The sequence below is a fragment of the Vipera berus genome (assembly GCF_964194415.1).
Source record: "Vipera berus genome assembly, chromosome: Z".
NCBI lineage: Eukaryota > Metazoa > Chordata > Lepidosauria > Squamata > Viperidae > Vipera > Vipera berus.
In genome coordinates this window covers 85,715,279-85,739,186 of record NC_138205.1, presented here as the reverse complement: position 1 = coordinate 85,739,186, position 23,908 = coordinate 85,715,279, and the positions used below count along the sequence as shown (strand labels likewise).

At 36.5% G+C, this 23,908-nt stretch overlaps 2 protein-coding genes across 4 annotated transcripts in view; one reads left to right on the top strand and one right to left on the bottom strand.

The window, feature by feature from the left end:
• The window catches only part of RARB (retinoic acid receptor beta), a 257,875-nt gene extending 236,484 nt beyond the window's left edge, over positions 1-21,391 (top strand). For both annotated transcript variants that reach the window (XM_081345080.1, XM_081345081.1), the window contains 5 exons: positions 512-672; positions 7,729-7,905; positions 15,561-15,765; positions 17,150-17,308; positions 20,073-21,391. In XM_081345080.1, coding sequence (XP_081201206.1) covers positions 512-672; positions 7,729-7,905; positions 15,561-15,765; positions 17,150-17,308; positions 20,073-20,269 — 899 coding nt within the window. In that variant the 3' untranslated portion in view covers positions 20,270-21,391. The remainder of the gene's footprint in view (positions 1-511; positions 673-7,728; positions 7,906-15,560; positions 15,766-17,149; positions 17,309-20,072) is intronic.
• A 197-nt stretch (positions 21,392-21,588) lies between these two features.
• TOP2B (DNA topoisomerase II beta) overlaps positions 21,589-23,908 on the bottom strand; it is a 55,421-nt gene continuing 53,101 nt past the window's right edge. The window contains exons 35-36 of one of the 2 annotated variants that reach the window (XM_081342950.1): positions 22,282-22,379; positions 21,589-22,105 (exon numbers count right to left, since the gene is read on the bottom strand). In XM_081342950.1, coding sequence (XP_081199076.1) covers positions 21,947-22,105; positions 22,282-22,379 — 257 coding nt within the window. In that variant the 3' untranslated portion in view covers positions 21,589-21,946. The remainder of the gene's footprint in view (positions 22,106-22,281; positions 22,380-23,908) is intronic. The other variant, XR_014028381.1, reaches the window with a different exon arrangement.

The window sequence follows — 23,908 nt, the reverse complement described above, 5'->3', positions numbered from 1 at the left end:
ACTGCAACTCTGGGGCTGCAAAGAACTCTTGAGCTACAACTCAAGTGTGAAGTCATAGCACCCCTGGAGGCTCCACCTGCCCCAACAGTGCAGTGCAAAGCCTCAGCACCCCAGGAAGCCCCAGCAGAGCATCACATAGCTGTAGTCATCTCAGTAGTGCTGCATAAAATCACATCCGCTCTGGGAAACCTCAGCCACCCTAACCCAGCTGCAGCCCTTTTCACTCTGCAGGCTGAGGCTGTTTCCCTGCACTCCAGTGACTGTAATTGTGGGCTCCAGCCGTAAGTTCTTTTGTTTAGCTATAACGTCAAACATGGTTATGATCATAACTCAAGAACTATCTGTAATCTAATGGACACTTTTAAAAAAAGCTATTAAATTACTATTTTTCCTCTGTGTTCTATGTTTGGCCTTTTTAATACTTATTCAACATCTATTGAATTTAGGTAAGCAAATTACCAAATTTAGGTAATTAAGTAACCAAATTTGAATTTCTTTTGCTTGCCTCCAGCTGTCAGAAATGACAGGAACAAAAAGAAAAAGGAGCCTTTAAAGCAAGAATTCTTGGAGAATTATGAAATGACAGCAGAACTGGATGATCTCACTGAGAAAATCAGAAAATCTCACCAGGAAACATTTCCTTCACTTTGCCAGTTGGGCAAATACACAACGGTAAGAGCTATTCTATTCTATTCTATTCTATTCTATTCTATTCTATTCTATTCTATTCTATTCTATTCTATTCTATTCTATTCTATTCTATTCTATTGAAGACTGGAATATTGGATGGAATCTCAGAATTAGAAAAATTAATTGCTCTAGAAGGATAGAATTCTTTTATACTACACTGATCTAGCTTGGATAGTCCAGTAAATAACTGAACAATAGTATTTAGTTGATGGACCAAAAATAAATAGAACAAATTTGCTCTTGTAAACAGATTCTTGCATCTGAAATCAGTTAAAGAAAAGTATCTTGTGGGTACAGCATATGTGATGGAGTGAAAATAGGAAATGTGGATGGTTTTATTTTATTTTACTGAAAAATGGTAAAAGAAAATTTAACCTGGATGGGTTGTACACCCTGTCAATAAAAGTAATACCATTTTTAAAATGGAAATGTAAGAAAGAAAAGCAAAAAATTGGGGATGTTGGGTTGCAAAATATAATTCAGTGGATACATAACAGGGCAGCCAACTTCCCAGTAAGAAGATATATATGTATTTGTATCCCTAACTGAAATTAATAATACAATCTGCATATACAATATTATACATGCATATACATATTAGAGGTATATTGCCACACTGCTAAGAGTTTAGTAGCAGAATAAGATACTATATAATTGAGTCAGTTTAAGAGGATAAAACTGAAATAAATCCCAAGAGTCAAACAAGGTAAGAATTGAAGATCAAAATCTTGAACCAGGAAAGAATCAATCAATCATTTTTTATTTAGTCACAGACTAGCAAATAAAGCAAAAAAAAATCACAGTTAATTAAGATAAAAAGAGAAATGCACAACCTTCTAAAATAAAAGGGGTTTGTTTTCTCTGTTTGCATCAGCTGTTGGAGTCAGCATCTCATAGGGAAACCCGATCTTTTCTGGCTCTTGAAGTTTCTATTGTGGGTTACCAGCCTCCTCTGTCTAATAAGATGTGGTGTGTATGTTTGATAAAACAGTTGAGAAGCACACCTATTTCTCTTATGGATTGTGGCCTGTGATTAGGTATCACAAACAAGATGAATTTCAGAAAGTCCAGTTTGATGTACAGGTAGTCCTTGATTTATGACCATTCATTCAATGATTGCTCTAAATTACGACAGTACTGAACGAAGGGACTTAAGACCTTTGTCTAAAATTACAGCTGTTGCAGGGCCCTTGCACAAGTGAGAAAAATTAAGGTGCTTGGCAGTCAGCCCACACTTATTCTGCAGGTGTGCTGTAACGTCTCCCACGTGCCTATCTTTGCCCAGCCTACCAGCATGGACAAAGCTGCTGCTGCTTGGACTGAGCCTGCTACTTGACCCACCGGTGTGCAAACTTGGTGGCTTTTGATCTTGCCCACCAACACAGGAAAAGTGCCCCAGTTACCTTCGCTGTTTTTGTCCAGCCACTGATAAACATGCCCAGCTTATGAATGTTGTAAGTTTTTTACTGAAGCTACCTTGTGCCATTCTTTAAGCAGCTTCCTTCTCCAAATCACTAAAAGCTTGCAGAAGGAGGCTTCTGAAGGATTGCGAGAATGGAGCCTCCTTTGTAGGGCTTTGCCTTCTTTTCCAAATCATATCCCAATTTTGATCATAATACAAGGACTATCTGTAGTGTAAAAACTCTGGGCTGAATATTTGGATCATTGTAAAATTAAAAATTTGAGAATTTAGTAAGGAATCACCATTGCCTTAAAAGAGCCTTGGTGGAGCAGTGGGCTAATGCCTCCTTAAGTAACACCAGCTGCCTGCAATTAGTGCAGGTTCGCATCCCACCAGGCTCAAGGTTGACTCAGCCTTCCATCCTTCTGAGGTAGGTAAAATGAGGACCCAGATTGTTGGGGGCAATAAGCTGACTTTGTAATAATGTCGCTTGGTGTGTGTGTGTGAAAGCCCTAATAAGCAGGTATATACATAGAATGAAGGCTACTGCTAAGCTTGTAAGCCGCCCTGAGTCTTCGGAGAAGGGCGGGATATAAATGGAATTAAAATAAAAAAAAACAAAACAGTTTTGGACCTGCAGTTTAAATCAGCTTAAGTGGCATCTCACAATGCCTCTTTTATAATTAGATAGGCAAGACAATCAAAGACGTACTCAGCCCTTACAAACAATACCATAACTAATAGAGTTGGAAGGGACCTTGGAGGTCTTCTAATCCAATCATCTGCTCAAGCAAGAGATCCTATACCATATCAGACAGCTGGCTGTCCAGTCTTTTCTTAAAATCCTTTAGTGATGAAGCATCTACAACTTCGGAAGGCAAGCTGTTCCATTGGTTAGGAAAATTCTCCTTAATTCCAGGTTGCTTCTCTCCTTGATTAGTTTCCATCCATCGTTTCTTGTCTTGCCTTCTGGAGCTTTGGAAAATAAGTTGACTCCCTCTTCTTTGTAGCAGCCGCTCAAATACTGGAATACTGCTATCATGCCAGTCCTAGTCCTTCTTTTCTCTAGACTAGCCATTCCCAGTTACAGAAACCGTTCTTCATATATTTTAGTATCCAGGCCTTTAATCATCTTAGTTCTTCTTCTTTGCACTTTTTTCAAAGTCTCAACATCTTTTTTGTAATGTGGTGACCAAAACTGGATGCTTTTTTGGTTGCTGCCACACACTGTTGGCTCATGTTTAAGTGATCATCCACTACTGTAGTACTTCAAGGTCCCTCTCACAATTACTGTTTTTGAGCCAGGTTTCACCTAATCTGTACTTTTGCCTTTGGTTTTTCCTGCCTGAGTGTAAAACCTTGTTTTTTTCCACATTCAATTTCATGTTGTTGGGTTGGGTCCATTGTTCAAGTCTGTCAAGATCTTTTTGAATCCTGAGCTTGTCTTCTGGAGTGTTGCCTATTCCTGCCATCTTAGTGTCATCTGCAAATTTGTTGAGTTCCTTTTCTATTCCTTCATCTAAGTCATGTATAAAGATATTGAAGAGTATTTGGCCTAAGACGGAACTTTGTGGTACCCACTGCTTACTTCCCTCTATGTAGACGTAGTACTATTAAGGACTATTTGTTAAGTATGATTTGTCAGCCAGTTACAAATCCATCTGGTGGTGATGCTGTCTATTCCATGTTTTCCTAGTTTACCAAGAAGTAAATGCCTTGCTTAATTCTAAGTATACTACCATATGTCCGGAGCATTTAGTCTACTAATTTAGTCACTTTGTCAAAGAATGAAAGAAGATTGGTCTTATTTATTAATTTTTATTTTATTATTTTATTATTTATTTATTATTATCCCCTAGGAATTGAATCTTCTGTTACCAATATTCACCTTTTTTCCTTAGGGAAGTCTCGAAGTCAAGAATCTTACATACCACATAACATGGGTTGATGGCCTGATTCAAAAAGAAATGAGACAGAGAGTTGTTGGAGAATGGGTGCGCTTTTTTTTGGCTCTGACCTTATTTATGTCTTGTTTCAGCCCTACTCATCACACTATTCCCAGTTTAAAAAAGGCTGCTCAAGCTCAGCTTACAGATTCACAAATTTGCATCTCCTCTTATCTAAATCTCAGCATGTTTCATTGGGAAAGTGGAAATCAGTAAAGAAAAGCCAGTTTGGTCTAATAATTAATGCACCAAAATAGAAACCAGGAAACTGTGAATTTTAGTCCTGTCTTAGTCATGAAAGCTGCTGGATGACTTTGGACCACTCATTCTCTCAGCTCGTCTCACTTCATAGGGTTGTGCAAAAAATAGGGGGAAGGACTATGTATTTTCAATGCCTTGAGATACGTATAAAGTAATAAAGGCAGCATTTTAAAAATCTGCAAATAAAGGAAATTTTTTCTCGTGCATTGTGTTGTTTTCTTTTTTCCTCCGTGCAAATTTTGTGATCTTTCTCTGTCTTTCTCTTTTTAGTAAGAGGTTCAGCAAATAATGGCCAAAAACCAGGGACCTACTTAAATGAAAAATTAAAATAAATAAAAAATCTAACTATCAAATGACAGTACAACAGGCTTGTGCTTTTCTACTGATAAAAACAGAATTAGAGTGCTTTCCAGCTTTATCCTATCATATGTTCACCATTATGGCATTATGGGTAGCAGGATCCTTACATTGTGTTCGTGATTGCTTTCAGCAAAGACATCTGATACATACATCGTATATAACACCAAGCTAAATCCTTCAGTTTGATAGTACTCAGTATCCTTAGAGAAGGACCTCCTTTTTAATATTAAGCCAGTGCATCATCACTTGGCTCGGCATGTCATTGCTGACTTGATTTTATTATTTGGTATGGAGAAAAATTGCTAAAAATGTATTTGTTTCTAGATATACTTTCCAATGCCCATTACCAAATGAAAGCCACAAATGCTATCTGGCTAAAACTCCCATAGCTATGAGGCATCTAACCATTTTCAATTGGAGTCTCTCTTGACTTAACAGGGCAGTAAAGCAACAAGCTAACTTCATGCTTTATTCACAGCTTTTTCTCTTCAGTTTTCATAATCAAATTAGATTTATGGTTTGTTAGAGCTGCTAGACATTGGCTCAGACACAAATGCATCCACCTTTCTTGCATGGGTGGTAGGAATCATGATTTAGAGCGCTGGTAAGATCCTACTGAAGATTTCATTCACACTAGTTGGTTTCCTGCAACAACTTCTTTCCATATGGATGCTCTACTGTGGAATAAATATTAAGCTGTAGGCTCTGCTTTGTTCATGTCTCCATTGCCCTTTTTCTAGGAAAGTGGATATAAACTGGCTATTGTATTTAATTACAGCCCAAATGATTACATATTTTGATCTTATCTCTCCTTCCCCCCTTATACAGCATTTCACCAAGGTCCTTGAGGATATATAGTAAATCTTTTATACTTATAAGAAGCAGAGTCCTGAGACGGGAATATGTCAGTCAGCAAACAAAACCTATTAACTCCTCCCATCCCAGGTGTCATGTTGCACCTTTAGAATAAAATCTGCTGGATAAGATCCAACAATGGAATTCAACTATGTAGGAAATAGTAGAAGTGAAATGTGGAAGTGTTTGGTATCATTTTATTTTACCTTCTAGATAGGTATCATCTATGTTTCCTGCATATAACAAATTGTTTTGGTTATGTTTAAAAATGGGGGGAAAGATCTAAGAGCTTATACATGGACCGTCTCTCAATTTACCTTAGTGTAAGGCAATGCAGTGTAGTTTATTGTTATGGTCAAAAGACCAGCATAAGAAATATAAAAAAAAACAAACACACAGAAAAGACTTTATATATAACCAGAACATAAAATAGAACAAATATAGAAGTTTTCTGTTTTAAAATAGTTCTTGCATTTCAGACTGTGGTTCATCATTAGTTGAATTTGTATCTTCTCCAATTCTCTCAAACCTCAGTCTGATCACAATTTTTATTCTTCAGGTATTTGTAATTGGTGCACTCCTGTGCCAATCCTGTGCTATCTCTAAGGGGCAGTTGTGACATTCCTAGTCTTTCACTATATTGAATGCTCAGGGGTCCACAATCCCGGGCCACAGACCTGTACCAGTCCATGGCCTGTTACAAACCAGGCCTCACAGCTGGAGGTGAGTGGCGGCCAAGTGAGCAAAATCAAAACCATCTCCCCTCAGTCTGTGGAAAAGTTGTCTTCTATGAAACTGGTCCCTTCTGCTAAAAAGGTTGGGGACCCTTGCTCTATATGTAAATAGTAATGATAGAAAAGAATTGTGTGCTGCATTTTAGGAGTAGTTACACAAGTTCCTCTTTACATTAGTACTTTAGGAGCAGATGTGGTAAAAACAATCCCAACATCCTTCACTGCTGACTATGCTGTCTTGGACCCCTCAACGTATGATTCAGTTATATTTTTCTCCCTGTTCCAACAGTTTGGTTGTATCAGTCCTCCCCACTCCTTTTAGGTTCATTTCCATAATACCGGTAATTCATTTTCAAAAACAATATATTTTTGTTTTAACTGACTTTAGTTAAATTTAGGAGCTATTCTGTTTTTTATTTTGCAGGTGCAGGTGCAGGCAATCTCTAGATAGATCACAAAACTGTAATATTATTCACAAGGTGCTGCTTGTATATATTACCCAATTGTTTAACATTTATAGCACAGACTGGGCAATATAGTTTATATAGCTTTGGATGTGACTGCTAGAGCCTTCTCAGAACTTGCTGTCAAATTGTATACTTTAGTCAAATGGGAACTATATATTGGAGAATAACTCTATTGACTGTGATTACTTGATTTAATTTTCATTACAATTAAATTTTAATGTGTATAAATCAGATTTGGCTTTTGTTCTAGCCTTATCTACTTAAGGAGATATGTCCCCCCCTATGCTCTCCCTCTTCTTGATTATGCATCCTTGATATAAATTCAACTGGCTACAACTTGCACCAACATATGGTACAGTACTAAGTAAAGAACTAGCATATATTTTCTCAGTGGACAACTGTTTGTAGTTGAAGAACTTTGGACCCAGAGTAGAAAAGATTATTATCAAATGCCATATTTGGCAAGGAGAAAGGACAAGGAATTTATAATTGTTTTCCTCTGCCTAACAAATGGTTCTCCTCTTGTTCATAATAAATTTATTTTTTTCCAGTGATGTAAAAGCTTTTTGAGCCATAGGAGAGAAAGGCTAACTTGTACTGCTAATTTGCTGAACCCATAAGCATGTGAAAAGGGGTCACATTGCATGGAGAGTGTACTCTGCAAAATAAAGCTGTTTTTCCCACACATGGAAACCATTCTTCTAGTTACACATAATTAATTACTCAGTTCTGACAGCAAAGGGTGGATTTTCAGTGTAGACACTATATACCTAATGAGAAAAAGAGATCAGTAGCCTTTAGAAATGCTGTAATTTATTATCCGTTGGAAAGACAGAACCTTTAATCATAAGCACAAGAAAAGTATATAAGGAAAGACTAGACAAGGTTAAAAAACAAAAGGATTTCAACAGCAAATCTCACTGATACTGAAATTGTTAAGATAAGTTGCTTTTAGAAAATCTTTTTTTCAACTACATTTTGTCATAGCAATTGATTCATTTTGTTCTTTTTAGAACTCTAGTGCGGACCATAGAGTTCGTCTGGACCTTGGGCTTTGGGACAAATTCAGTGAACTTGCAACAAAGTGCATTATTAAAATAGTGGAATTTGCAAAACGATTGCCTGGTTTCACAAGTTTGACAATTGCAGACCAGATCACACTACTTAAGGCTGCTTGCTTGGACATTTTGGTATGTAACTTGTCTCTTTAAAGTGTTTTGTTGACTTTTGTTTCCAATAACCAGTGTATTTAGGGGGGGAGTCTTGCTGATTAACACTGGTAATAGAAAAATAATGGGCACAACAACTTTTGGAGAGGGATGGGCATGTGCCATGGGAAAGTTTACATTTTACATAAATCGCCACCAGCAAACAAATGAGCAAGAGTCTTCCTATTGTTTTCTAAAGCCTCTTCATATTCATCCCCGTACACTCTAGCATAGTCAGGAAAGCACGCTTTTAAATGAAGCAGAGGCATTCTTGTGAACAAAGGAGGCTGTCCCTGGTTTGCAGAATTCCATGTTCCTATGACAATGTTGCAGTGTCTCTCTGTGTGTTTATGTATGTGAATACATGTGTGTGAGAGAAAGAGAGTACAGTATATAGATCAGACATGTCAAACACAAGGCCCGGGGGCCAGATCCGGCTCGCAAAGTGGTTTCATGCGGCCCGCGAAGCCATCCTGGAAACAGTGAGGGAACGGCCCCCACTGCCTTGGCCCTGGCCCAGAGACCCTCCTTCTGCCAGAGACCCTCAGATCTGTCCCACTCCTGCCCAGGCCCCCATAGGCACCCTTGATGCGAACCATGTAGAGCTGGCCATGCCCACCCAGTAGGCCATACGCACTCTAGCCATGCCCACCCAGCAGGCCACGCCCACCCTGGCCATACCCACCCGGCCCCCTGAGGACAAATGCAATGCTGATGTGGCCCTCAATGAAATTGAGTATGACACCCCTGATATAGATAGACAGACTGGCAGACATATACAGGAGAGAGAGACAGAGACAGAGAGAGAGAGAAAAAAACAACAACAACCCTCATTTGAGACAGGGGTTCTGCTTCATACTAAAATAAGTTCTTGTAGACTCATGCATGATGACAGGACCCCAGCAATAGTTAATGGTATTGCTCATCATACCTTCCTCTAGTAAACAAAAGCTGCTCCAGAAGAGCTGTGACTAGGCATTTCCCCATTCCCCAGTATGTATCCAATCTAGTTCTAAAGGGAGGCAAAGTCAATTTTAAACAATTGGAAATAGAAAGTAAGTGCCTCTCCCATGGTTAGAGGCAAACAAAAGGATCTGAAATAGAAATACTGTAGAACTGAACAATAAAGTTGTTCTGTTCAGAATTTGTAGCATTAACATCCAAAATGTTGTCCTTTTTTAAAGTTCAGGGTCACTGCCCACAAGCTATCTTATAAATTTGTGATCCCTAGTAAATTTTGTGAGAATTCATATGCATGTGATTAATCACTTCTTCAGGACAGAATTGAGATTCTGTGGCCTTGCAGATGTTCCTGAACTACAGTTTCTAATATAATTGTCTCTAGCCAGCATAGCCAATGGTGAACAGCGCTGGGAAGCTCCAGCAACAACTGAAGGACCATACATTCCCTATCTTTGCTTTAAGGTAAAAAAGGTAATACAGAATTAATTCCACAACATCTGGCTTTTCTAAAAAGAAATAAACATATCTTTCGAAAAAATGGCTGTTTTCTGCTTTCCACTTACTGCCTCTTGTTAAGCAGATTTGGAGTTTGGTTTGTTCAGGAACATTTCCCACTAAAACCATTAATGTTATGTTGCCATAAACCTATAAAGTTTGGTTGAAAACTTCAAACAAAATCCTAGGGAGGGGAATATGGTAAGTACTGTAGCTTCTTTTCCTTTCCTTGCAAGCTCTATCACTACTAACAAATGTGCACCTAGCAGCATCCATAAACAGCAACTGGCAGTCAAAAGGCGTGACAAAAATTCTTGAATTTTACAAAATATGTACAGATTTAGCCATAGTTTCAATTGGGAAAATGTGACAATCTTAGATCAGGTCAAATCCAAAACTGCCAGGGAATTTCTAGAAGCCTGGCACTCTGACAAATCAGCCATCATTAGAACATAGAGACATTAACAACATCTTTAGATCATGCAAAAGAGACGATCAACTAGCCCCAAATAGAAAAAGACTCCAGCACCTCTCCACCAGTAATCAGCGCTCAGATCAGCATAAATTACAGTAGCTCCAAGGTTAACTTCAGATCAACCATCAAGTGAGCAATACCCCAATCAAGAAACTGCCAAAGAGCCATTAGTAAACAGCCCAATCAAGGAATCCCTGACTCCACCCACCCACCCACACAGACAGGCAAGACACCAGAATATAAACTGCCAGCAAATAGCACTCCTGACTAGCACTGATGATGTTACCTAGTTAGGGTAATGAAACATCTGCAAGAAAACAAGCAAACTCAGAAAGCACCAAGGACTCCTCAGTCGTTTTTCATGCAGGCTTTCACATTTGTTATCTTTCTTTTCATTGTGTATGCTCTTGCTTCAAGACAGAGCCATCTATTGTCAATTGCATGCCTGCCCTAATTAGTGCTGCTGTAATGCCATGATTTATAAAATCTGGCACTGTTCCAAGCATGCTTGACCAAGATTTTTGAGAAGGAAGTTGAACTGCAGTTGAGAGGCATAGTAGCTTAATAAATGATTAATATATTACTGCTCGTATGACTCTTTTAAATAAAGGTTAAGAAAGAGTTTGCATAACTTAACTTCTTTCCAACTCTTCACTCTTAAGAGACTGCTTGCTATTTTCAGCTTGCCATTCTCCTGGAACATTTATCTGCAGCCAGACCTGCTCGTCTATAATCTCCCCTTGCTTCAAGGGCCATTCTGGATGCCAGACAGGATTGGACCAAGGTTTTGGCACAAACATATCTCATGTGGATATGTGCCACGTTTAGCATTCTGGACAACTTTTCCTCTCTGGAGGAATGGAGACATTTCTCTTGTGGATATCTGATCATCATGTGATCATTTACATTCTCACTGTTTGGGTGGGGACAGAAGTAGGGGTAGGTAGGCTTTGTATTCTTTTTTTAAATGTCTCTTTATGCTCCTCTGATCACTCCTTTTTATTTCTTTTTATTTCTATGCTTGTTTTCTCTTTCCCTGCCCCATCTTTCCTCTGGTTGCTGAGAAGTCTGAATTAATTGTTATCAGGCCAGAAAATACCATATGAAATGAAACTATGGTCCTCTTTCAAACTAGGGCTTCATATTGTTCATTTCTGCATTAGGGAAATAATTGTCGTAGAGTTCTTTCTTGGAGGATTCTCTCTAAAGTTAAAAGGTTAGCCTTGATTACAGATGCATTCTCCAACATTGGTCCTTCAGCATACCCATACACGTCTTTCTAATTATCCATGTGCAAATCAAAACCCAAGGGAATTTTGGTTAAAAGCACAGAGATGCAATTTTATGAGGAATATTTGAAGATTGCTTTTTGGTCCCAGATAAGTGTTTCAGTGATAGGAATTGCCTTCTTTTTAACAGGTGATTTTTTCAAAGATAAGGCCCAGATAAGTGTTTCAATGATAGGATTTGAGACATGGGCATTTAAAAAGTTGCCTTCTTTTTAACAGGTGATATTTTCAAAGAAACAAATTCCATCTGCTTTTCCTTTTTTAAAAAGTAACTATGTAGAGCTTAAATCTGGACCATCACAGGTAAATAAGAAGTGTACAACTATCTGGGTCATTTCACTGTCAAGTAACTACTAATATCAATAGGAAGTGTTTGCTAATATATGATCCTCAACATATTCCATACATTTTCCACTCATTGGTTTCAAGTTTGGTTTTTCGATCACCATAGAACAAAATTATTCCATCATCTTCATGGAAGTTTTTCAGATATTTCAAGATAGCCTTTATCTTCTCTCTATAAACATAAATAGAATAAACATAATCAGTGCTTTTGATAATTCATCCTAGAACCTGAATATTAAATTTTGACACTATATAGGTAAGTAATCTTAGAAATCCAGGACTATTCCCTAAAATGTACTATGTTTCTACTATTGTTATTCCTTTACACTTGTGTTTCATATTTCTATTTGAACCCTTAAAGCATCTTAATGTTAATTTAAAAAACCCAGAATATTATAATCTTATTTTTATAATAAGTGGCATTTTTGCTGTCTCTGTCATTAAATAGAGTTTATCAATTGTCAAACTAATAAACTCAACCTATGCTTGTTCGTTTGATCCTTGGATAGCCTCAAGTAGAAATCCTTCTGCTTTCTGAGCAGCTCTGTTACCAATTCTGTAATTCAGTAAATTGGAGGTTCAGATACCTTTGGACTATTGCATACATACTGTGATCAGCAGCAGAATGTCATTCTTTCGGATGGTGCACTTGTCTTGAAGTGTCAAAATAGTGGGTTATGAGTGTTAAATAATTTCCGCAAACACTAACTTTGTAGAAAGAGGAATGACAGACATTTGGTTAATTTAGGAAAGTCTCCATAGATAAATTATCTGCTGACAATGCTGAAAAAGTGCTACTGATGGGTCTTTTTATAATCACCCAAGCAGTGCTATATAAATAAATTAATATAGAAGGTAGAGTGCATTAAATAAAAAAGAGTTTAAATAAAGCAATATTGCTGTGTGGAAGGGAAGCTTCTGTAGGCTTCTGCTGATGTGTGTCTGAGTATGTATGTGTACAAACACACATTCCACAATAACTTTTAGAACTTTGGGAAAAAATGGAACTTTTACAAGCATGGTTCTTCAACTGGCCTAGAAATATTTTCATTTTTGTCTTAAATTGTATAATTCTTATATTTATGGTTTCTTTAAGCTCAGCCAGCAATTTGCTCTGAGAAAAGTTCAAGAGTCCTAAAGCAGAAAGCATCCTGGAGATATGTCATTTAAATATTAACACTATTAATTATATTTAATTATAATTATTATTAAATAATTAACATCAATTATTAAATAAATATTAATTATAATTAATTATAATTGTTAATAAGCATTTGTGGGTGTCCCTTCAAGCTAGTCTTGGACTCCTAAGCAACTGCCTGGACTAGCCCTTACAATCTTAGCAAGATTTTTTTGGAAGTGGTTTGCCATTGCCTTCTTCTTAGGGCTGAGAAAGAGTGATGCCCAAGGTTACTCAGCTAGCTTTTTGTTTAATGCAGGCATAGAAGTCACAACCTCCCATTTTCTAGCCTGGTGCCTTAACCACATTAGCTAGCAGTTATTTCATTAGCACATTTATAATAAGTAATATATTCTTCATAATGGAATTATAAGGTTTAAAGTTTGAAAATGCATCTCTTTTACAAATGCATATGGTAGGCTGCATTTTTCAAGATTTGGGGATTTTTTGCTTCATTTGTTCATAAAGTCTGTTAGTCTTTTTTTTCTAAAACTAGCTTTAAAGTCAATGATTCTATCAAAGGTTTAAAAACCCCCCACAAAGGATCTTGCACAAAATATGCCACATGTATTTGTTGTCACTGGCAAAAAATGTGTAACTCAATCAGACCACATTCTTATATTATATATATATATTCTTATATAATATATAGCTTATATTACATATATGAAGCTCATTCTTGGGATTGAAGCCAAGCGTCCCTGTAGTTTTAACTCACACCATTTTTGTTTTCAGTCAAGTCTGAAAAGTTTGTACAGATTTACCCATTTCTTCTTCTCATCATAAGATATTAATAACCCAGCATTTCAATTCTTTCATTTTGTCAGCAGATGTGAGCTAGGCATAATATAACCCCATCAAAATAACCATCGTATACAGATTTGTCTCATTATGAGGAAAATAATATACTTATGAATATGAGACGTGAGGGGAAAAAACCCATTCATTTATCAATATGAGCTACCCCAAAGAAGTCAATATATTCATTTAGAAATAAAAATTAAAGCAATCAGTATTTGGAGTCTTTAGAGTTTCCATTGTCTTACCATTCTTTGGAATTGAATGTTCAGTTTGGCCATGAAGTGGTTCTTTAGGATGCACCATTTTATTTGGAAACTAATTAATAATGATTGAGAATATATAGTAAATTACTATCTCAGGTTTTTTAGGAGATGTAGGGATGAAGAGCATGGGCTCTTTGTATATTCTTAAAAGCCTGAATGCTTTAGAAGTGAGGAAATTAGATAATTTGAAAAAAAAGGATCATTTTATGTATTCAGTTGGGGCACTTATCAAAGTAGATAACCTTATTTCATTCTCACTCAGATCACAAGGCTTTTTCATTTTGAAGATGGTCTTTTCTTATGCAGGACCAACTTTAGCAGCATTCCTTTCTCATATATACCCACAACACCATGACTCTTCCACTGGACTATATGGGAAAACTCCAAAAAGATTAACAATATGCAGAATGAGGAGGTATTAGCAGGATGGACTACTTCTTTTTTTTCTGTACAATTAGCAATGTCCCAATGCCTAAGAGGCTACCACAAAGAAGAGGGAGTCAACTTCTTCTCCAAAGCATCTGAAGGCAGAAAGAAGCAATGGATGGAAACTAATTAAGGAGAGACTAATCAAGGAGAGAAGCAATCTAGAACTAAGGAGAAATTTCCTGACAGTGAGAACAATTAATCAGTGGAATGACTTGCCTTCAGTGACTTGTTGGTGTTCCAACGTTGGAGGTTTTTAAGAAGAGATTGGACAACCATTTTTCTGAAATGCTACAGAGTTTCCTGCCTGAGCAGGGGTTTGGATCAGAAGACCTCCGATAACAACTCTGTTATTCTGAGAGGACTAAGATTTCAAGCTGCCAAATTCCCAGTATCTGCGTGATTTTTCATATAAATTCTACAAAGATTCTGAGACTGTTCAAAATTAGAATGAGTCACCTGGGCCTTCACTTCCAAATCCTGATCTATAAGGCATAGGTTTCCAACCTTGACAACTTTAAGACTTGTGGACTTCAACTGGCTGGGGAATTCTGGCAATTGAAGTCCACAGGTCTTAAAGTTGCCAAGTTTGGAGACTTCTGCTGTAAGGAATCCTGAGTAGAACACAACAAAAGGGCTGACTAGTTTCCACTTGAATACACTGAGCAATAGAAAGCAGACTATTTCCTTGGTCACAGGTTAGGATTAAGGTTGAACTGCTGTTACTGTTGGAAAGATTTCTCTAACATTCAGTCAGGATACGCTTTGTATAAATTAAATTAACTGCAGTATTTTGTGCACTGCATAATAATATTCTTTTAGTTACTACTTGTATTTTTATTAAAATTTTATTGTAATTTTGTTTGCTTACATATGTATTTATTGTTTTACTGTGAGATAGGAGGCAAACAAATTTAATAAACAAACAAATAGAGAACAGACCTTGATCAATTCCAACCCAATCCTGAATGGACAAGGGCACTCAATTTTAGTCGATGATACATCCCCTTCCCTTTCTTGACTTGAAAGAAAAGTTGCAATAATGGCAGACAGAAAATTTTTACTGCTTATTAAGTCACATGTGATACATATTTGTGATTAAAACATTTGTGATATGAAAAAGATAGAGGGGAAAAAAAGTGAGCATTTGGCCCCAAACACCTAAAATATTTTGCTTCAAAGAAGTATTTATGAACAAACACAATACTTGAGTTTTAACTCTATAATGTACATTATAGAATTTTTAAAAAGTAGTTTAGCTAAGAGGTGGTTCCAAAATTGTAGAGAGATATTTTGGTCTAATCAAACCCATTGATGGAGACAATAAGGATTATTTTCAAAACTCGTCATTTTTACCCTTCCTAAATTAACATAACTTTTCTTTCTTCCTTCTTTCCCAGATCCTCCGTATTTGCACAAGATACACCCCTGAACAAGACACAATGACATTTTCTGATGGCCTTACGCTAAACCGAACTCAGATGCATAATGCTGGATTTGGTCCCCTGACAGATCTTGTGTTCACATTTGCCAATCAGCTTCTGCCGTTGGAAATGGATGACACTGAAACTGGCCTGCTTAGTGCCATCTGCTTAATTTGTGGAGGTGTGTTTGAATGACATGAGCTTAATTGTGGAATGAGTTGTATAGGCTAGCATTCTCTAGATTTTGCCAACAAGATTTTAAGTAGGAAGTAGGAGGAAGTTTGCTAGATATTGCTCAAAAATAACATTGCTTGTCTTACTGTGATCAGATATTAGGAAAGCCTTGTTATTATATATTTAGTTTATATGTTGCCCAATTCAGTTTATATGCTGCAATTTTGTAGCTTGGCACATATTTAAAATGTGACAGTAAAAACAATGAAACAAAAAAAGGGGTGAGGTAGTAGAATAATCAACTGGGTTAACAAAACAAACCTACCTAAGTTAAAAGGAAGCGTCAGTCATCCCCACCAAAGACTTGAATAAGTGCCAGGTGATCTGTTCTCTTGAAACATTACTAGGGTGTAGACTGTTCAGTGCTAAGGGGAGAAAACAAGGGCTCTTTCCAAGGGTCAGATACATCAAGAGAAGGCATTCTTTCAGGGTTCGGATACATAGCATTGCTTAACTGAAGGAACCTGAATTGATCTGGCTGAGCAGATGCAGTGGGGAGATAGGTGATTCCTCAAGTAATCAGGCTGTATGTCATGTTTTTTCTATTTGTTTTGGCTTCTTAATGTTCCAGACTCAAGAGATGAAATCTGGTGGTAACTGAAGAAAAAAAAGAGAAGAGGGGGTCATGGTATGGTAACTGTGAAACAGAGAATTCTGTCTAAAGGGATTAGAAATAAAGAAGGTGATACTGAAATGTAATCAAAGTTAGATTGCTATGACCAGTACTTAAGAATTATTTGAATGTTGGAAAGAAGTGGAGGAAAGCACAGCCAAAATCTAAATATTTCTTCATATATTCCTTTAGGCAAAATCTGGTGGTAGATACATTAAGGAGGAAACATTAACAACACCTTTCAATGTTTAAATATGAATGGAGGAAAGCAATAGACCCAGCTTTCCTTTAATCGTTTGCTGACACCTGCTGGCACCCAAAGGCAATTTTGCTCTGGGATCAGGGATACGAAAGAAATAAAAGATAAAAGAATGTACACTAACCTTTTAAATTTGTTTTGTTGTTTTATATTACTGTTTTACAAATTAAAATTTTATGGATAATTACTGTTGGACTTTAAATAAATATTTACATTTGGCAGTGCAATGGTCTACAACTGGAAAAGAGGAAATAAAATAGTTCATCAGTTGCAGCCTCATCAGTTAGAATCAAACAAGTTGTGCAAAGAGTGTTACCCACCACAGGGATGACAAGTAGGAATTGAACTGTTTTAAACCTCCAGAACAAGTAATAAGAAGGGAAAATAGGAGCCATTGTAGAATGTGTTTATAACACTTTGATGTTTGGGTACATTATTTTAACTATCATGCTTTCTCAGACCGTCAGGACCTTGAAGAACCAGCAAAAGTAGATGAACTACAGGAGCCATTATTAGAAGCTCTCAAAATATACATCAGAAAAAGAAGACCCAGCAAACCTCATATGTTTCCAAAGATCTTAATGAAAATCACAGATCTGCGCAGTATCAGTGCAAAAGGTAAGTTTGATAACTTTGTAAGAAAGATGGAGATGTGCAAACAGAACTGCACGTATTGACCAGCTGGTTAATGCTAAAAGAGTTACAGAAGTACATTTTTAGAAAGGCATTGGTAGGTTTTACAGAATAAGTGTTGGAAGGGATCCAGGAGGTCTTTCCTGCTCAGGCAGGTAACTCTATACCATTTCAGACAAATCGTTGTCCATTCTCTTCTTTAAAACTTCCAGTGTTGGGAGCATCCACAACTTCTGGAGGTAAATCGTTCCACGGATTAATTGTTCTGTCAGAAAATTTCTCCTTAGTTCTAGGTTGCTTCTCTCCTTAGTTTCCATTCATTGCTTCTTATCCTGCATTCAGATGCTTTGGAGAATAGCTTGACTCTTTATAGCAACTCCTTAGGTACGCTTGTTATGTTTGCATAAATTCAGTTCCCTAAATGAAAACAAAATATTGATCCTGAACTTCTTGACTTATGTAAATTTCTGATTTACATAAACATGATGAGCTTTATATAAATTTGATTTATGTAAAGCTCATCAATATCAAAAAGTTATCATTGCAGAATGATTTTTTAAGTAAAGTAGTAACATATAGGATTAAATGTACATACAGAGCCAGGTAAAGACAACTGCTATCATGTTGCCCTTCTCCTTCTTTTCATTAAACTAGACCCAATTCCAGCAACCATTTTTTATATGTTTTAGCTTCCAATCCCCTAATCATCTTTGTTGCTCTTCTATGTACTCATTCTAGAGTTTTCACATCTTTTTTTACATCATGGTGACCAAAACTGGGTGCAGTATTCCAAGTGTGGCCTTACCAAGGCATTGTAAAGTGGTATTAATACTTCACGTGATCTTGATTCTATCCCTGTTACTGCAGCCTAGCACTGTGTTGGCTTTTTTGGCAGCTGCAGCACACTGCTGGCTCATATTTAACTGATTATCCACTAGGAGTCCATGATCTCTCTCACAATTACTACTATTGAATCATATACCACTTATACTATACCTGTGCATTTCATTTTGTTAGACAGGGCCCAATGTTCATGTTTGTCAATATCCTGTATCTTAAATCTATTGTATAGAGTGTTGGTTATTCCTGCCAGCTTGGTGTCACCTGCAAATTTGATGAATTCCTTGTCTATCCATCTAAATCATTGATGAAGATATTGAAGAGTACTGGGCCTAAGATAGAGCCTTGGGGTACCCCACTGCTTATTTTCCTCCATGTAGACTACACATTGAGCGCAGTTAGTCAGTCAGTTATCTGGGGGTAATGCTGTGTAACCATATTTTTCTATCTCATCAAATAGTAAGTGGTGGCCTACTTTGTCAAATACCTTACTGAAATCCAAGTAAATTATATCCACAGCATTTACCTGCTCCGCTAATTTCATCACTTTGTCAAAAAATGCCATAAGATTTCTTGGCATGATCTGTTTTTGACAAACCCATATTGGCTTTGGTTATGACTTTGCTTGCTTCTAGGTGTTCACAGATTTGTTGCTTACCTTTTCCAGAATCTTCCCAGATATTGATGTCAGGCTGATAAGTCTGTAGATTTCTGAGTCCATTCCCCCCCCTTTTTTAAGAAGGGAACCACATCAGCCCTTTTCCTGTCCCCCTGGTACTGTAGTTCCCCAGTGCTCCAGGATCTTTGAAAGATATGGTTCAGTGGTTCTGAGATCACATCTGCCAGTTCCTTCAGAACCTTGGGTTGTAATCCATCTGGTCCTGGTGATTTGAACTCGTCTAGAGTGAACAGATGCTCTTTTACCATTTTATTGCTTATTTTCAATTGCATCCTAACCTTTTTTTACGTTTTTTGATAGATTGGACTGTTATTTTCCTTTTATGTAAAGACAGATGCAAAAAACAAGTGTACCAGTTCTGCTTTCTCCTTGTTGTTCCTCACTTTCTTCCCATTTTCTCCCATTAATGGACTAATCATTTCCTTGACTTTTTCTCGTTTTTTACATGTTGAAAGAAGCTTTGTTATTTTTTTATTTTTTGTTGCAAACCTTAGTTAATTTTGCGTCTTAGTTTTCCTGACTTCATCTTTGCTGGCTAGGGCTATTTGCTGATATTCTGACTTACGGTAGTTATGTGTCCCTTTTCCCACTTTTTATAAGCACATTATACTTGGTTAAACTCCCTTCTTCCCCAGTAAGCTTTAACATTCTTTTGACTCCCCAATAAATCATGAATCTTTCCCCATTTCTGTGAAAATGCTATCCTAAGGAAGTTCTGCTAAATGATGTTATCTCTAAATATCCTATTTCTCTAGCTGGCTTAGCTCACTCATGAATACGTCAGATAAAAGCAAATACAGATGATGTACCTGATTGTGATTGTAACACCATAATTCTGATGCATGATTACAGTATTTTTTTTGAAGAAAACTTGGTAAGAGGAAAAAAGTGAAGTAGGAAAATGAATTACCAACTTCTTTGAGTTGAGGTGGGTGGGAAAAATTAATGGAGACATCACATTCAGCTTTCTGATCTGATGACTACCAATGCAAAGATATTATAGCTCAGCTAATCAGTAGAGGATATAGCTAAATATACCTTAAATTGTTCATTGATTCTTTGTCCTAGTCATCAGCTCTGAATAGATAAGAAACACTCTAGTCAGAACAGTTTTCCTGTTGCTGTTACCCAAACCTAGACATGGCTTCTTGCAATAATCCATGTAATAAGGTGAAAAACCAACTACTAACTTTTTACATTTTTTTCACCCTTGGCTGAACAATTCATAAGGTGCTGAACGTGTTATTACACTGAAAATGGAAATCCCTGGATCTATGCCACCTCTTATCCAAGAAATGTTGGAGAACTCAGAAGGACATGAACCATTGACACCAAGCTCAACAGTAACCACAGCAGACCACAGTCCAAGTATTTCCCCAAGCTTGGTAGATAATAGCAGTATTACTCAGTCTCCATTGGTGCAGTAAGACAATTTCTTCAAGGATATTCCTAACTCTTGATGTACAAGGATGATGTGGCATATTCACTCTATGACTGCTTGTTTTCTGGACTTTTACAACCCAAAAGGACCAAGTATTGTTCATATGTATCTATATTGTGTAAAGGTATGAGTATGCGTACAAGTACAGAAAGGAGTAACTTGCAGCTTAATCTGAAACATGTTTAGTATACTAAAATTAGAATCATGTGTTTGCATGTATGTATGCATACATGTGCACACACACACAAACACACACACACACACACTGGGAGTAAGTTCCATTACTTCTCTATATTAGTAGGACTGTGCTCCGAATCTGTGATTTCATGAAATAAACAAGCTGATATGTTGCTATTGCCTTTTTTGAATGTCCAAAATTGCAAGTGACAAGATTGATCTCGAGGAGGAGGTTTAAAAGTTGTGGTTATACCATTTCTGGTAACTTTGTACATATAAAATATATGAATATGTACTTCTATCCTGGATGTTTGGTGCTTTCCTTTTTTAAATGTGTACATGAAATGTCCCAGACATCCCTTAGAAATGGACAACATACTTGTCTGGATAAGAACATTTTAAAAGACGCAGTCTTAGTTAGGATGAAAACTTATCATTGCTCTTTTTAAAGACCTCGGTGTATTAATTCTTTCCCAGCAAAAGATCAAAGAATTTCACTGTATTAGCAGAAGTAACTTTTGTGGGAGTGTAACTGCCAGCTCAGCTATTTGAACATAACTTGTTCTATTGTTAATGTCACTTTAAAAATATGCAAAGGGTTTATTACTTTGTTGACTTCTCTACTTTTAAAAATACTGAAATTTTACTTCATTCATAGCCTTCAAGGCAAAAACACTTTACAGTGCTATGTTATTTTACTTGTTCAAAAGCTATTAGGGAAACTTGGTGAAATAATAACCAGGCATAATCACTACCTCTGAGTCTGTGGCATTAGTGAAAGTGTTCCTCAGTCTTATCATTTTTTTCTGTGGCATCACAGGGCTGGCACTACAATACCTAGCAACAGATGCTGGAATCTGCCTCTTTCACCTTGCTAATCACCATAAAACAGAGTGAAAAATATGGTAGAATGATTACAATTTTTTAAAGTGTCAGGTTTTTTTTAGGTTTCATTAAAAGCACTAGTGGATTTTTTTATATATATTCTAGCAAATCTGTGATGTACTTTCACTGGCTCTGTTTGTACATTGAGATTGTTTAACAATGCTTTCTATGTTCATATGCTGTTTACCTTTTTCCATGAATTCTCTTGGCAAAAAATAAAATATATTTATTTTGATCCTGTGTAAACAAAATTATTTAGAGCAAGCTCTATACACAAGTGAACGGTTTTATATTTTTAATGTTTAAACTTCATTTCAAAAAGGTTTGCTGGTTGCAACCATGACAATTAAAATGTGTGCTTTTGCACAGCTCTCTAGAACATTTCTACAAGCCGGTCAGACACATGACATTTCAATGAGTAAAAAAGAGCATAAAACTGTAAGTGTAAGAACAAAATGTTAAAATGCCTACACACAATAATAAAAACCATCAATTACATCACATAAAATAAGTCAAATGTACAAAAAGTCTGCGACAGAAAAGGACAAAAGGACAACTTAAGATATTTGTTGGAAGTTTGTGTGCTCTTTTCAGCACTTAATTAAAACATAGCAAAATCATCATCTTCATCAGACTCTGCAAAATACTTCACTTCTTTTCTTGCCCGACCTGTCCGTGGCCTGGAAGATGTTTCAGAAGCAAAGTCAGATGGGAAAATGTCTACATCAGAATCCTGATCAAAGGCTGTTTTCTTCGGTTTCTGTTTTAAAATAATTATTAAAAGTTACTGGTGATGAAGATCTCAATTATGCAGCCATTTAAAGCTGCTAGGTTGCAATTTTTTTAAAGAAAGAACAGTTTATATGCAAGCTAACTCATGAATTACGTTATAATGCTTTCACTAATAATCACAAAATGTATCTAGCAGTTTATTACCTTGCTCACAATGGACTTGGGCGGTTTTCTTCCTGGGTTATATTCACCTTCATTTTCAGAACCAGATGCTTTCCTTTTCTTTGCTCCCCTGCCTTTTCCTATTGAAAGAATGAAGGGAGAATCTACCTCAGTGGTTTGTAGGTTTACCGTAGTAAATGGTAAAACTGAATGATAAACTGAACGGATAACATCATCATCACCACCACCACCACCACAGTAAAAAAAAAATTAAATGCAGTTTTAAAGAGAAATCATTAAATATAAAATTGTTTAGAGGAATTACTATTATTTTCAGATAATAGTTAATCCAATAAAACCAATATTCCTTGCTATTTGTTACTGTATAAACAATTTCTCAAAGCAAGGTCTTTGAATGACAGACAGAAGCTGTATGTTTTTATCCTTGAGAAATTGTGCATCCAAATTTAATTATTGTATTAATAAAAAGTAAAATCTAGCAATTTAGTATCCTTAACATGATATTAATAGATTAAAATATGATAAGACATAGTAATCTCTTAAAATGCTATGGCAACCAATAGTTACACGAAACACCGTTTTTCTGATTGGTTAAAACCATAATCAGTAACCCAAAAATCTATTATTTGCTCTTCTGTCCGGCAGAATTTTTTTTTAAACTTTATTTGTAGATTTAACTCTAAACATGAAAATAACTCTTTTCAGTGGTGTCCAAAGTGCATTATGCAATTGTGAGATCTGGCTTTAGGGATCGACTGTGTTATCACATGTAAAACATCTGTAAAGCATTCCATATTTTAGTTTTGGAAAGTATTCAAAAACTGTATTCACAAAATTCAACAGTTTTAGTAAGTACGGAATACTGCAGAGATTGTTGACTTACAGATTTCTACACAAATTGAAATCAGGTCATTTGGATAAAAATCTGTCTTGTTACCTCCACATTTTCTTTATCTCTGCCATGACAAGAAATTAAGATCTGGATGGTTTGGTAACTGCTGCTGTATTTTATGTGTGTTGCTATGAGAAACAGTCTAGTTTCTTGTTCGGCCAGAAAGCAGATTGACACAAATTTTATGTTGATTTTTTTTCTGAAATACATGTTGATGTAGTAGGCCTAGATACTTGATGGAATGCCTATTCCAAAATGAACCTTCTTGAATATTAAGGACAGCCAAGAAGCACTTTTCTGCACCTCACTTTGGGAGGGCTACATTTTGCAAAATATAAGAATGTACATAATTTTTTGTACAGATAGTCCTTACGACCACAATTGAGCCCACAACTTCTGTTGCTAAGTGAGACAGTTGTTAAGTGAGTTTTGTCTCACAATCATTCTTGTCACAGTTCAGTGAATCACTGCAGTTATTAAGTTAGTAACATGGTTGTTAAGTGAATCTGGCTTCCAGATCTGTCTGAAGTTCACAAAAGATAATCAAATGACCCTGGAAACTGCAATCATCATAAATTTGAGTCAAGTGCCTGAATTTTAATCACATCACCATTGGGGTGCTGCAATGGTTGTAAGTCACTTTTTTCAGTGTTTGTAACTTCGAACAGTTACTAAATGATTTTTTTTTTAAATCAAGGAATGCCCTTATTGGTATAGGTAGTTTGAATTACTTTTTCCTTTTTTATTGTCTGTTTT